General features: G+C 40.0%; 1 protein-coding gene across 6 annotated transcripts; it reads right to left on the bottom strand.

Moving 5' to 3' along the window:
- Nucleotides 1-1,007: 1,007 nt before the first annotated feature.
- On the bottom strand, nt 1,008-11,741 carry LOC128606920 (uncharacterized). Of its 6 annotated transcripts, XR_008385774.1 has the most exons (8): nt 11,104-11,509; nt 8,211-8,434; nt 7,969-8,067; nt 4,720-4,821; nt 4,259-4,372; nt 1,907-3,838; nt 1,779-1,798; nt 1,008-1,317 (listed from the first exon to the last, which is right to left on the bottom strand). XR_008385774.1 is itself a non-coding variant. In XM_053623478.1 (7 exons), the coding sequence occupies exons 2-7, from the start codon at nt 11,210-11,212 to the stop codon at nt 2,360-2,362; spliced, it is 2,127 nt and encodes a 708-aa protein (XP_053479453.1). In that variant the 5' UTR covers nt 11,213-11,402; nt 11,551-11,741; the 3' UTR covers nt 1,008-2,359. The 6 variants fall into 6 exon arrangements, 5 of the variants coding, with proteins under 5 accessions (XP_053479453.1, XP_053479454.1, XP_053479455.1 ...); XM_053623478.1 differs by adding an exon at nt 11,551-11,741 and having other exon boundaries at nt 1,008-3,838; nt 11,104-11,402; XM_053623479.1 differs by having other exon boundaries at nt 1,008-3,645; nt 3,730-3,838.
- Between the last annotated feature and the right edge of the window lie 3,577 nt (nt 11,742-15,318).

Genomic DNA, 15,318 nt, shown 5'->3' with positions numbered 1-15,318 from the left:
TTATTGAGAGTCTTTTTTTCTCCAAACAAGCCGAATTATTTCCAAAGAGTTCTGTTTTTATTTCAACTGTTCCAAATGAGCTCTTATTGGTCTATTTTCTGTTGATTATTGTAGATGATTGTGGTCCAGTTCATTACTAGTTCTCTGTGTAACTGTTGTTCCAGCTGCTTTCAGGTCCTCCTGCAACTTTTTTTTTTTTTGGACTGACTGCTGGCTTCTCTTTTACCTTCCTTATTCAATTAAATTTTATTTGTATAACACTTTTTACAACGGTCATTGTCTCAAAACAGAAATACATACAGAAATATATAAACACAGGATACAGATTTTAAGGGTGTGGATCAATCCCAATTGAGCAAGCCGGTGGCGACAGTGGCAAGGAAAAACTCCCTGAAATGAAATGAGGAAGAAACCTTGAGAGCAAGTTTTAGACTTATCATTAGTCTGAGAGCATGTTGTGGAATCTTGCATGGCATATCCAGGGACGATTAGTTCCACGAAGGATAATGAGAAACAGTGAATGGTCGTAGAACTATTTTCTCATCAAGGTCACTGTGTGTAAAAGTTCGGTTTAGCTTAATGAAAAATAAGGAGCATAATGTTCTTGAAAATAAATTTAAAAAAAATCAGTAAACATCAAAATGAGCACTGCTTTAGACAGCCAACCCAAACATCAAACTATCCTTGAACTTTCATCTTTGAACGCCTGCCAACACACACACACACCTATCCTCCACCAGTTTTGCTTTTACCATATCAGCACGTCACCTTTTACGTCATGATTATGTAAAAAGAGGTGGGGCGAAAATCGGACATCGGTTTTGGCTTAAATTGTAAGATGGTCTATGCTGTAAGACGGTCAGAAATGCTAAATTTAACTTATGCCAGGTTTCAGTGCGTCACAGAATCTCATTTGTTCGGATCCATAGTTTATTTTTCCTCACATAGAGCTGTGTGCAAAAGTTTGCATTCCCTTCCCTGTGGTTTCTAGGAAAAAGAAAACTGGGAATTGTCCCGGTATTTATTATTAATGTATAAAATAAAATAAAAGAAAAGAATTACACAGCGCTAAAATGACATGTAGGTTTAGACTAAAACAAGGCAATCAATCCAAGGCAGAAAGAAAAATCAACAGAAAAGGTTTGACGAGTGAGAAATTTACCCTTTCAGTGTCTAGGCCTGATTTTCTGGCCTGAACAGGAAAGGAGTACAAAAGAATTTCCAAAACATTAAAAAGGCACCATGGAACACTGAAGACCATCAGCAAAAAGTGGAGAAAATGGGACATCACAGCGACATTATCAAGAACAGATCACCCTGTCAAAAGTGATGAAAGGACAAGACAAAAACTTACCAGGGAGACCTACAGCAACATTAAAGGAGCTGTAGGTGCTTTAACAAAGTATTAGTTAAGAGTTGCTAACACACTTACACAAACAGGTTATTATTATAAATTCTTTCTTTTTTTTCCACCTCGTTTTTCACTTGAATTTTGTTGGTTGCTATATCACATTAAAGGTGGAAAAAGATTGGACAAATGATTGATATTTATCACAAATAAAACTATCTATTATCTATAAAACTTTTTGTTTTAACAGGGGTGTGTAGACTTTTTATATCAAATATCATCATTTCTCATTTGTGATAAAAGAACCTTGGTGAAACCAAACACAATAAATGTCTTGTCGTTATAAATAATTTAAAATTTTTTTTAAATGTCTTTGTTTTCTTCATTTTGCAAGGATATACAAAACTTTCCTGTGACTCAAGGTACTCACCACTGCATAATGGTAACTACCTGTCAAGAACAGTGTGTCAACAAACTTTGTTTAATACAAGTGATAACCCTTAGACTCCACAGACAAGTACAAACGTTCATGAATCAGCAGTAAATGTGATCACTCACGGGCTACGTGCAGCTGTTTCAAAGTTATGTCAGGCTGCCTTCAGGGCAGACACACACTGGAGATGTGACTGGGCAAGTGGAAAGTGAAAAGTAGAATTCACAAAGACTTACAAATGTGTTTCACCGTTTATCTTGCAGTCAAAACACACAATAAAATGTTAAAATGGTCTAAGAATTAAATAAATAAATATTTCTGTGAGCTGAGGCATTTGAAAAACACACATCAAGTTGTCTTCATATTAAATTGTACACAATTGCTTGTATACAATATATACAATAGATCTTTACAGCTAAAAATAAAATCAAATGTAACTTGTGACCCAAATCTGCAGTTTGAGGAGCAGCATTATAAAAACAAAGCACCATAAAAGTCTGGTTAATGATCAAAATCCACCTGATATCAGGTAGATTACATAATTGCACAGGATCAGTAACATTCACTTGTTTTGCATTTCACCTGTACCTGCATTTCTTTGATGGAACGTAATCAGAATCATCAGAGTCTTGGGTGTCTGATTCAGAGTCCGAATACAGTGAATTGACATCAAACAGCACATCTTCATCTACGTCTTCCTCTTCAGATGACTGCTCTGGAGCACGATTTGGCAGTGTGGCTTGGTGGCACTCATGACGGCTCAGTCTGTAGAGCTTCACTTGAGGCTGCAGCCACTTACAGGCCAAGAGGAAAGCCTGAGTCTCTGAAGACAGCCTCAGTTTGCCTGCTAAGGCACTGCTTGACTCTAAAATTACATACGAATCCAAAGAGACCTGTGCATCATTTTGGCTTGGAGCTTGAATCACCGCTGGGGTTGCGAAGGATGATGATGATGATGAACCAAGATGATGGTATGAAGATTCTGGACACATTTCCTTAAAGGACAGCATCAGTGAGCATTCCTGCCCAGTCAAGGATGATCTCTGTGTGAGATTGTTTTCTGGAAATGGTGAAAAATTGGTTGAAGATGGAGATGTTTGAGATAAGGATGGCTGAACTGAACATGATGGTGAAGGAGTGACTAGCTGTGCTGAACATCCTGGAGAAGGTGATACTTGTATTGACAATGCGATGTTGCTTTTCTGGCCCAAGAAGTGACCAGAATTATTTTCTTGTCCTGGAGATATCGGCAAAGAAGCCATCGGTTGTGAAGGAACGACATGTCGCTCTTCATCTGCTGAAAGATAGGAGAAAGTCTCTGGCTGTGAAGAAAGAGAAATATTTGTAGACGAAGAGTCATGGAGAGGAGATCCTGAGGTTGGTCTGTGAGGCGAGGAGTGGAGAAGTGGAGGGTGAGGTGACAGAGGAGTGCATTCCACCTGCATCAGTGAAGTTTTGCCGTCCTGACTCCTCAGCTCCTCAGAGCATTCTTGGAGGATACTCGCCATTCTCTTGCCATGTCTGGAGCACAGATGCGCTGTTAATTCATCTCCAGTTTTCTTCTCTGCAGCAACAAATCCGGTCTCAGTCATCTGAGGACACTGTTCTTCAAGCACACATGGATGGTTGTCAGTCTGATCTAAAACGTGCTTCTTCTTCAACCTTGTCCTCTGTTTTTCCAAACTCTTATCTCTATTCAGCCAGGAACTCTGACCGGATGCCTGGGACAGCCAATCTTCTTCTGCCTCTTCCAGAGATGGAGTAAGAGCTACACAAAGAGGCCCAAACACTGGTCCATCAACCGGAGCTCCTTTTTGTTGCTTACACATCTCTGTACTTTTATGATCTATATGGCTTGCTATAGCTGGAGGAAAGGAAGAATATCTAATGCAGTGTTTTGAATGCAAGGTCAAAAATTTACACTGAGACGTACTTGGGTGAGACTTACCACATCTCAGCAGTTTCTTTAGAGCTGCGGCTGTACACGCACTATTACAGGTAAATAATTGCTGCAGTAACTCCTCTCTTCCCTTCAACTGCCCTGATTGTTTTAGAACCTAAATGTGTTCAAATATTCAATTTAATTCAGTTGTATTCGTATAGCAATTTTAACAGACATTGTTATGAAGCAGCTTTACAGAAATCCAGAGACAGATTTATATTTAGATTCCTAATGAGCAAGCCAGATGCGATAATGGTAAAGAAAACCTCTCTGAGACGACCCATCCTCTTCTGGGTGATAAATCATTACTCACAATTGCATACTAAAGTGTCAAAACCGTTGAAAGGATGTTCAATGTGAGCATCATGGCCTTTATAATAATAATCACAGTTTTTAGATACAAATCCCAGGCATTAAGAGTTTCTGAGAAGTGAAAATCTTTACAGCATCCATGTAGGATGTTCTACATAAGAAAATAGACAAGTACACAAATGAGATGTTCACACCTGTGACACACACATGCACATGGCCTTACCTGGTCAATATAGGTGGGTTGTGGAAGGGCTTTGTTCAGCTCTTCTAAATAATGTAACAACCTCTCTTCCAACTTCATGATGTAGCGTTCTCCATACTGCTCTTCCATCAGATTCTACAAAGCATGATAATAAATATGCTAAAGATATTGAGGAAATTGAGAACTTTAACCTTTCTACTTATTTTTATTTTTTTTTTTTACAAAAATGTATTCTTATTTTGGGGCAATTTTCCTGCATTACCATGATTTCAAAATTATTAGCATCCCTAAAAGCAGTTGGTTTCAATCTGTATTTATTTTAAATCCTCTTTGTAGGTGCCATAATTTTCACTACACTTGTTTTTAAGGGGGATAGAAGATTGAAATAATATTTGCCCATTTTCATGAAGGATGCCAATAATTCTGGAGCTGATTGGGTAGAATTAAACACTGCAATGATATCAAAACACATTTTCACTCACTCTAATATAGTTTTTGCGCATTTCTGGTTTTCTTGCCAGTAACTGAACAAAATTCCTAAAGTCCCGCTGGGTCTTCTGCATCAGCTTCATATGCCTGTGACTCTGTAATTACAAAAGAAAAATTCAACCATCATTAAATGCAGTACATGTGTAGTGGTCTGAGAAACTACATCTGTAGTAGGTCGGCTCTTCTTACGTTTGAACAAATACTCCAAAATGATAGAAAGAGTAAAAATTACATGCATTCAGATTTACGCTTGAGCAACATTAAATGACCATAAGAGAATACATTTTTGCAAGCCTTTTAATTTAATAATGATTAACAGTCCAGCTAACACCCCTGCTTGGAACGTTATCAAATGAAGAGAGATGTCCAGACACTTGTTTATAATTGTAGCGTCCATCGGCCAACTAAGTCTTGGGAACACGCTTAGTATTTTACAAATTAGAGGGTTTTTTTATTTAATAAACGTGGGAGATGCCCGAACACCTGGCTGCATGCCTCAGAATCTCTATCAATGTACCTACCCCTGAAGCATACCCCTATGGTAGTGGAAAAGTTAAACGTTCCTCCAGCAAGCAATGCCGACTGTGCAAACAGGCACAATTGAAAATGTATTACATAATGTAAATTAGTGCTGCACAATTAATCGAATATCGCTCGCGATTATGATTTTGACTGCCCATGATTACATGAAAATGATTGACTGCGATACTGACATTTAAAGTTCGTCCTCCGCGAATAGTGCTTTCTAAACTTACAGCCAATCATCATAGAGCGGCGCAGGGATGACATCATTTTGTATGTTAAAACCAGGAAACAAAGTTAGCATTTTACTGCTCGATCTGATAGTTTCGCTGCGAGCTCCAGTGCTTTGCGCGAGGGGAAATCATGACACTAACATGTTGCTAAATGGCACTACATTAAATGTCATCACGCCGAACAGGAAAACACTTTGCAGATAAACTCAGGGCTTTACAGTGCGACCATTTCACTCGCATTTGCGACTGAAAAGTATTTTGTGTGACCGTGAATAAATATTTATTTGCACCGGTGCAAGTGACCTGTTCGGAGTTGTACAATGCAATTGGAATAAAGACTACAGGAAGTCCAAAATGCATCTACACCGTGCAACAGTTACTTTCACATTGCTTTTCATCTCCTCAGTCAACCGAACAAGTGTGGAAATACTGCAGAGAAGCCATTATGATGAAGAGTAACTCTGTACATCATCTGCTTCTCTCAAGTTTCCGATCTCACAAACCGGCATCTGTTATTGATCCCGCAAAATGAACTGAACCTGCTACTGTGACCTGCTCGTGTAGACACAGCGGCATCGGGCGGAGTAAATTAATAATAATGCAAAAAGGTGGGTTTAATTCAAACTTCTTTATTAAATAATTCCTCACCAATCATAATCAAGAGTAAGACCTGTTCAGTCTGTAAACATACAGTACACTGCTGCTCTCCTTCTACACCAACTCACAGTGCATTTACATCATTTAAACTCACGGTTGCCAGATATCACTAGAAAAGTAAACTCCAGTTTCTATGTTTTGATTTAATCCCCCAAAAGCGCTATGCATCTGACGGGTAAATGAACTCACCCAATCACATCCTATATGAGATTATTCAGATATATACACAATATATACAGAGCAATTCGAGAACTGGCTCCGGCCCAGAACCATGACAGTGGAAATAATAGTGTAGCTTTAAATATATTTAAGAGGAGCAGACCACATAGACAGACTTCAAACACTGAACATTGATCTTTATTGTATTTGTTTACAAGGTGGAACAGGTTAACGGTTGTTTTTTTGCATACAGCCTGTAAAATTAACTGAAAATATTACATTTAGTTTATCAGAAGGTTAAATTAATGTGTCATGGCTCACACTATGTTCCTAAATTCTGTCATAATTGACAAGCTCAAGTTTTCTCATGCCCTTTTTGAAATAATCCAAAAGTCTATGTGAAAATCCTATTGGGTTTTTGTCGAGGGAACTGGTGTGATGCTAACTTCCGGGTTTCGGTACAAAATGACATCGTCCCTGCGTCACCGCTCTATTGGGTGATTTGGCTGCGTCTCTCCTCCTGTAAACACAGTTATTGCCTTTTCTGCATACGCCTGAACTGTTTTCATTTGGTTGCATATTGTTATATTTGATGCATATTTTCATTTGGTTGATGGCATTTTTATTTTTACTCATTCTATATTTTGGGTACAATTTATTTATATTTTGTTTCTACGAGATGATGCACTTTAAGGACCAGTCTAATTTGAAGCAAAGATTTGTACATTAACAGGAATGTAGCACAACATAGAGGTGAAAGCAGTGGTCTGTTTATTTAAATGTGAAAGTGCAATAAAAATGTTGTCCCTAAAATCAAATAATAATCATGATAAATAATCGTGATGTCAATATTGATCAAAATAATCAGGATTATCATTTTGGCCATAATCATGCAGCCCTAATGTAAATAGTTATTTATTATGATATGTTTGTCAAAAATCAGTTTGTTTTTTTTCTTTTATATATTTTGAAAATGGAAAATAGTTTATTCATAAACCTTTGTTTGCCTAGTTTATCACCGCCACATGCCATGCCAATCACCACCACAAGTAAATTCTCAGCCCATGGGAAACACTGGGATGGTTTGAATATTTCAGAATGTTACTTGAAACTGTTTGAATATTATATTTGCATATTACTGGGATTTTCACACACAGCAGTCTCTAGAATCTAATCAGTCTGGTGCTGCATCCAGTGAGCAGCAGTTCTGCAGGCAGAAACACCTCGTTGATGAGAGAGGTCAGAGGTGAACGGTCAGACTGGGCCTAGCGAACAGAAAGCCTGCAGTAACTCAAATAAACACACTTTACAGCTGTGGTGAGCATCTCAATACACACTGGAAATAGACCAATTGGCTGCTTGGATAATCGCATGAATGTGCAGGGACATGGGTATTCCTAAAAAAATGGACTGTGACAGTATACCACGATGATATGAAATGAAATTAAATTATTGGCATATTTAAATGCATGTTTTCATTGTTTGTGGAAGTGGACCGATATCTTTAAAATCATCTGAATCCAGAAAAACCTTCATTTTTCAGAATTTCTTACTGATGAAAAGTTTAAAACGTCAGCATGTGAAGGGTTTGAAGGAAGTATAGTGTCTTATTTGTGCTATTCTTTGTGGTTTTAGTGTCCTCTAGAGGAGAAAAATCCAACATCTACTTACACTTCTATGATACTGTGGGAGGCTGTCAGGAAAGAACTTTACAATCTTGTCTGTGATGCTTTCTGCGCTCTGGTCATCCCACAACATCCACATAATAACCTGAAACATACACAAAGCCATATAAATGTCAGCACCACATTGGTTAATACCTTGACCTCATGGTATTCGTTGCCTCATTGTGCTAGACTATAAATACCAAGCAAGCTCTGCACATCACCGTAACATCGTTAAACCACATTTACCAAAGTTTTCAGGCCAAACATTATCTTCATGTGCTTGATGGGGGTCACTAGCTGAGGTAGTAAAGTGTGAGTAACATCCAGGAACTCCATGACGTGCTCAAAGTGTTTGATGTCTCTGGCCCGGATGACTATCCAGGACTCGGCCGCCGTCACACGTATGCTGCATGGATCCTTAAGAGTCAGGCTGCTCCGGTCACCTTCCAGCCACAGTGGAGGGCCTAAAACTTTTACACAAGACCACATCAGGATTCAGCATTCAGTGGATTACCTCATCTAAACAGGTCTGTGTCATCCTGGATGCTTCTGAAGCTATGACTCATTTACCTTGATGACTGTATAACAATGTGACTTTAACATTATTATAATACTCATTGATAACAATGCCATAAAATTAATGAGGATATTAAATAGTATTCTAATTACAGTGGTGCTTGAAAGTTTGTGAACCCTTTAAAATGTTCTATATATCAGCATAAATGACCTAAAATTTAGGATTAGCAGTTAACTAATGAGTCCACCATCAGGAGAACACTGAACAACAATGGTGTGCATGGCAGGGTTGCATGGAGAAAGCCACTGCCCTCCAAAAAAAAAGAACATTGCTGCCCATCTGCAGTTTGCTAAAGATCACGTGGACAAGCCAGAAGGTTATTGGAACAATATTTTGTGGATTGATGAAACCAAAATAAAATTTTTGGTTTAAATGAGAAGCGTTATGTTTGGAGAAAGGAAAACACTGCATTCTAGCCCAAGAGCCTTATCCCATCGGTGAGACATGGTGGTGGTAGAATCATGGTTAGGGCCTGTTTTGTTACATCAGGGTGACTTGCCATCATTGATGGAACAATGACTTCTGAATTATACCACCGATTTCTAAAGGAAAATGTCCAGACATCTAACCATGAACTGAATCTCAAGAGAAAGTGGGTCATGCAGCAAGACAACGACCCTAAACTCACAAATCGTTCTACCAAAGAATGGTTAAAGATTATTAAATTTTATGTTCTGGAACGGCCAAGTCAAAGTCCTGACCTTACTCATGTAGCAATGTTGTGGAAGGACTTGAAGCAAGCAGTTCATGTGAGGAAACCCACCAACACCCCAGAGTTGAAGCTGTTCTGTACTGAGGGACGGGCTAAAATTCCTCCAGTCCGATGTGCAGGACTGATCAACAGTTATTGGAAACTGCACAAGGGGGTCACACCAGATACTGAAAGCAAAGATTCACATACGTTTTCTACTCACATATATGTAATATTAGATCATTTTCCTCAATAAATAAATGACCAAGTAAAATATTTTATCTCATTTGTTTAATCGGGTTCTCTTTGTCTACTTTTTAGGACTTGTGTGAAAATCTAATGATGTTTAGGTCACATTTATGCAGATAGAAAATTCTAAAGTGTTCACAAACTTTCAAGCACCACTGTAAACACACTATACGGGGTGTGTGTATGTGTGTGTAAAAAAGTAGGGCTGCACAATTAATCGAATATCGATCTCGATTACGATTTTGACTGCCCATGATGACATGAACACAATTGACTGCGGTATTGACGTTTAAAGTTCGTCCTCCCTTCGTCATTCTGTATGCCAAAACCCAGAAACGAGTTAGCATTTTAGCACTCGTGTTACAAGCTTCGCTTCAGGTTTCAGAGCACGCTGCTCACTCCAGCTGCTAAATGAGAATACACATTTGTCGGGGACATGAAACATCATCATGCCGAACAGGAAAAGTCTTTGCAGATAAACTGGTTCAGGTTTGCTGTGCACAATCCCCCCAAAAAAAGTGGATGAAGGTTCATCCACAGAGTAAATCCGTATTATTGAAAATGTTTTAAATCAAGTTTGGAAAAGTTGTCAGAAGCTTGGTGATGGTGACATTGAAGTCGAGCAACTGTAGTGTAGTCCGTTTATAGCGTACATTTACCTTTATATTTCTTTTGTATTTTTAGGCTTCAAACTTCATAAAAGTTGTGTTTATTTGTGAAAATTACCTTTATGGACAAAACGGGTTAGTGTTGCAAACTTTTGTTGATCACAGAGCCTATTTTTTGCAATAATCCAAAAGTCTATGTGAAAATCCTGTTGGGTTTTTCTCGAGGGAACCGGTGTGATGCTAACTTGTGGGTTTCGGTACAAAATGACATCATCCCTGCGTCACCACTCTATTGGGTGATTTGGCTGCGTCTCTCCTCCTGTAAACACGGTTATTGCCTTTTCTGCATACGCCTGAACCGTTTTCATTTGGTTGCATATTGTTATATTTGATGCATATTTTCATTTGGTTGATGGCATTTTTATTTTTACTCATCCTATATTTTGGGTACAATTTTATTTATATTTTGTTTCTACGAGATGATGCACTTTAAGGACCAGTCTAATTTGATGCAAAGATTTGTACATTAACAGGAATGTAGCACAACATACTGGTGAAAGCAGTGGTCTGTTTATTTAAATGTGAAAGTGCAATAAAAAATATGTTGTCCCTAAAATCAATGAATAATCGTGATAAAAAAAAAACCCTGTCCAGGGTGTACCCTGCCTTGTGCCCGATGCTCCCTGGGATAGGCTCCAGGTTTCCCCGTGACCCTGAAAAGGAGTAAGTGGTATAGAAGATGGATGGATGGATGGAATCGTGATCTCGATGTTGATCAAAATAATCATGATGATCATTTTGGCCACAATCGTGCAGCCCTATACTAAAGTCAGTAACACAGCTGTAGCTGATACACTCGTTTCGGCACTAAACATATGTAGCACATACCCTGTAACATGTACCCTGTAGCACATACCCTGTAACACGTACCCTGTAACACGTACCCTGTAACACGTACCCTGTATCCTGTAACACGTACCCTGTAGCACATACCCTGTACCCTGTAACACATACCCTGTAACACCTCCGTCATCCGGTTAGTCCAGGCATATTCAATTATCCACACCGGTAAAGTAGATATGACGCTGGAGGAGGTTTTCTCGCACCACAAACTTTCCTCCATCGCAGAAGAACTCAAACATTATACCATACACACATTTTAATGTTCACTGTCGGTGAAGTCCTCACTCTCACACACACTGGACTCGGTTTCATCAACTCTCCATTAGCGACGCTGCTGTAGTGTCCAGATCTCGCGCTCTGCCCTCATGAATATTCATTTCCGGTGGACATGTACGGGCAAGTCGAGACAGCTGAGATAACAGAAAAGAAATAAATAACAAACAAACTTTAAAGTTTCATACAGGAGCCAAATCTACCACCAGCAGAGAAAGTGATAGTGCTAAGGCTGATTCACCTTCCACTAAAAAAAAGTTTCGTTACTTTCTCTTTCTTACTTACCTTATACGGTCCATGAAAAACGGAGGCTGAAATACAATTCCCTCCTTGTTCCGTAGACAAATACACTACGCAGGGCAGTATATAACGCCTCCCACATGCCACCTAGTGCACTTCATACAGTATACTGTATATTATGGAACTATCGGGGATTCTGCCTGAGATAACGACAATGCTAACGGCTAACCAAATCTATTTAAAAATGGCAGCCACCTTTCATAATTAAAGTCTCTTCATGTTATTCTATTTCGACAGATACAATACATTTATTTATTTATTTATTTATTTATTTATTTATTTAAAATGCACGGAGAGCTCGGAAGGGGGGCGTAAATTGTTTTCAAGAAAAAAAACACACAGACAGGGCATCATTTGGTACTGGATGTACTGTATTGCTTTTCAAATAGAAGGTGCATAAATGAAAAACCCTGTGTTCCCTCTGTGTTTTCTTTTTGCTGGGGAAAACCTGCCTTTTATCTAGCTGTCAGTGCAGACCAGTGTTGCCAACTTAGAGACTTTTCTTTGCAAAAAAAAAAAAAAGTGCCTAACGACAAATCTAGCGACTATTTGGACAAACCTTAGCAAATTTCCAAATGTCTCCAGTGCTGTTCTGTAAGCGTGAGGTCTTGCTTTCTCGCTGGTTTATACTCGACGCGTCTGCAATAACGTGAGGGAGCGCATGGCAAAAATGCGGAGTGGGCGGTTGAGTCCCTTGAGTGTGTGAGGCCTCATTCCTCTTGGCGGTCTGCATGGCATTTTTTGTAACTTGCCGCGCTGCGCCGCATCCGGAAATAAGTGACTTCAAGGCGACTCTTACAGAAACGTACGATTGTAAGCATCTCTATGATCCATCCATGCGGGGCCATAGAGAAAGCCAGATGGCACAAAAATGGAAAGGTTTTTCAAAATTGTGATATGGACATTTTTACTTAGGGGTGTACTCACTTTTGTTGCCAGCGGTTTAGACATTAATGGCTGTGTGTTGAGTTATTTTGAGGGACAGCAAATTTACACTGCTATACAAGCTGTACACTCACTACTTTACATTGTAGCAAAGTGTCATTTCTTCAGTGTTGTCACAAGAAAAGATATAATCAAATATTTACAAAAATGTGAGGGGTGTACTCATTTTGTGAGATACTGTATATACAGACACACACATATGTATGTATGTTATATATATGTGTGTGTGTATTATATATATATGAAATTTACATACATATATGTATATATATATATATATATATATATATATACACATCCATCCATCTTCAACCACTTACTCCTTTTCAGGGTCACGAGGAACCTGGAGCCTATCCCAGGGAGCATCAGGCACAAGGCGGGGTACACCCCGGACAGGGTGCCAATCCATCGCAGGGCACACAATCACACACACACACTAGAGGCACTTTAGACACACCAATCAGCCTACCATGCATGTGTTTGGACTGGGGGAGGAAACCGGAGTACCCGGAGGAAACCCCCGCAGCACGGGGAGAACATGCAAACTCCACACACACGGCCCCGGCGGGACCCGAACCCCGGACCCTGGAGGTGTAAGGCAACCGTGCTAACCACTAAGCCGCTGTGCGCCCCTCTCTCGATATATATATATCATTTTGACCCCCTTTATGCATTTGTGATGGTTTTTTGGTTCATGCATTATAGGGCTAAATATCAAAAATCTAAAAGGTGTGCATTATAGCTGACACCTAGATGAACACTTTACAGTTGGTTGTGTGACTGTACATCATTCCCTTCAAATGCTATTGAGCTTTAAATTATGGCATATTTTGTGTATGGGCCCATTCTGTTGTGAAATTCATGTCTAATTTAAATGTGATTTAATGACTCATTTTAATAAATATCAAAACTCTAAAAGCTGTGCATCATACCTGACACCTAGATGAACACTTTCCAGTTGGTTGTGTGACTGTACATCATTCTCTTCAAATGCTATTGAAGTTAGAACCGTGTATAACAATTTTGTATGTAACTTTAGAGACGGTCCCTTAATTTCTGCCTTTCTGCGAATATCGAACGTCCAACGTCAAACCAACTTTATTCCAGTTCAGTACGAGTCTCTCCAGTACTCGCCTCCGGTCAGTGTTCCCTGCGGGTCGAACACGTCTCCGCCGAGCGTGACTGTTTTGGTGCTGACGCCTTTATTGAAAGCGACTTTCTTGGCGTTGTGAAGAGTATCGCACACCAGCGTGGTTCTGAAAACATACTCCATGGCCTTGCGCAACTCCGACTCATAACCCACCAGCGACCGAGCTGTGTGAATGTTCTCCTTTCCCACCTGATGCAGACGCATTCGACAAAATGTAAAGGCTGTTGTCAGAAGAACATTACTCAGTGTTAAATTCCACCCGGTGAAAATGTTGTGTCTTAAAATTTATTACGATGTTTTTAGCGGTGCGGACTACTCCAGTGTCGAGGGTTTGCGCGGAGATCTTGTTCAGGGGGATGATGGTGTATCTGCGTTTCAGTTCACTGTTTTCCAGAAGTTTCTTGCCGGTTACCTGAGAATGATTAGAAACCGAAGCGCTATTTTGAGGTATGGAGAACGAACGAGACGACCGAAACGCTTATGTTACGATGTATGATATGAAAAAAAGGAAGTAAGTAAATAAAAAAGCTTTTTTAATAGTGCACACGGATGAACGCAGCCATCTTCGGGTTAAAAACGCCGATGCGACCGAGATCGGTACATTTTAGAGCTTACCTCGGTGTCCACCACTACGTTATAGACACCACTACGACCGCCTGCCACCACTTCCAGTGCGGTAGCGTTAAAAACGTCGTTCACGGTGAAGAGGTTCGCCACCAGACCCTTGACTTGACTGTGGTCCCAGTTTTTCTCAGGATCTCTGCAAAATAAATAATAATAACTTGCAACATATGAATTCAACTCCTATACTGAAAAACAGAGCAACTCGAATCATCCCCTATCATCAGATGAGGAGATGAGATACATACCTCTGGGTGCTCATGAGGAAATCCAGTACAGGACAGGCAATACGACATGGATATTATTTTTCCATCCATCCATCCATCTTCTATACCGCTTACTCCTTTTCAGGGTCACGGGGAAACCTGGAGCCTATCCCAGGGAGCATGGGGCACAAGGCGGGGTACACCCTGGACAGGGTGCCAATCCATCACAGGGCACACAATCACATACACACTCACACACACCATTCATACACTACGGACACTTTGGACATGCTAATCAGCCTACCATGCATGTCTTTGGACTGGGGGAAGAAACCGGAGTACCCGGAGGAAACCCCCGCAGCACGGGGAGAACATGCAAACTCCGCACACACAGGGCCACGGTGGGAATTGAACCCCTGACCCTGGAGGTGTGAGGGGAACGTGCTAACCACAGCCCGGATATTATTATTATTTTTAAAAATGTTTGCATTTAAAAACAATGCTACACTTTTGCTAGCAGTTTGTTAACAAACCTGTACATCATGACGCATGTATCACAGAGATGTCTTTAAATATCGAGTATTTTTTTTCCATCATATCTCACACCCCTAGACAGGATTCTATTTAACGCATCAAAACGTTACCGTTACACCCACAAGTACTTACGCGTATTCGAAGTGCAGGTTAGGGAACTGCCCCATGAAGGACTCGTGTTTTTCACGGAGGTGGTTGACTTCACGAGTCAGCTGCCTTTTCTGTTCGATCGAACGCTCTTCTCGGCCATCTGAGATGCAAGACAAGACGTATTAGTGACCGTGGTTTTACCGAAGC

This window comes from Ictalurus furcatus, chromosome 4, assembly GCF_023375685.1.
Source record: "Ictalurus furcatus strain D&B chromosome 4, Billie_1.0, whole genome shotgun sequence".
NCBI lineage: Eukaryota > Metazoa > Chordata > Actinopteri > Siluriformes > Ictaluridae > Ictalurus > Ictalurus furcatus.
The sequence above is the reverse complement of the archived record's forward strand: the minus strand, read 5'-3'. Positions and strand labels throughout refer to the sequence as shown.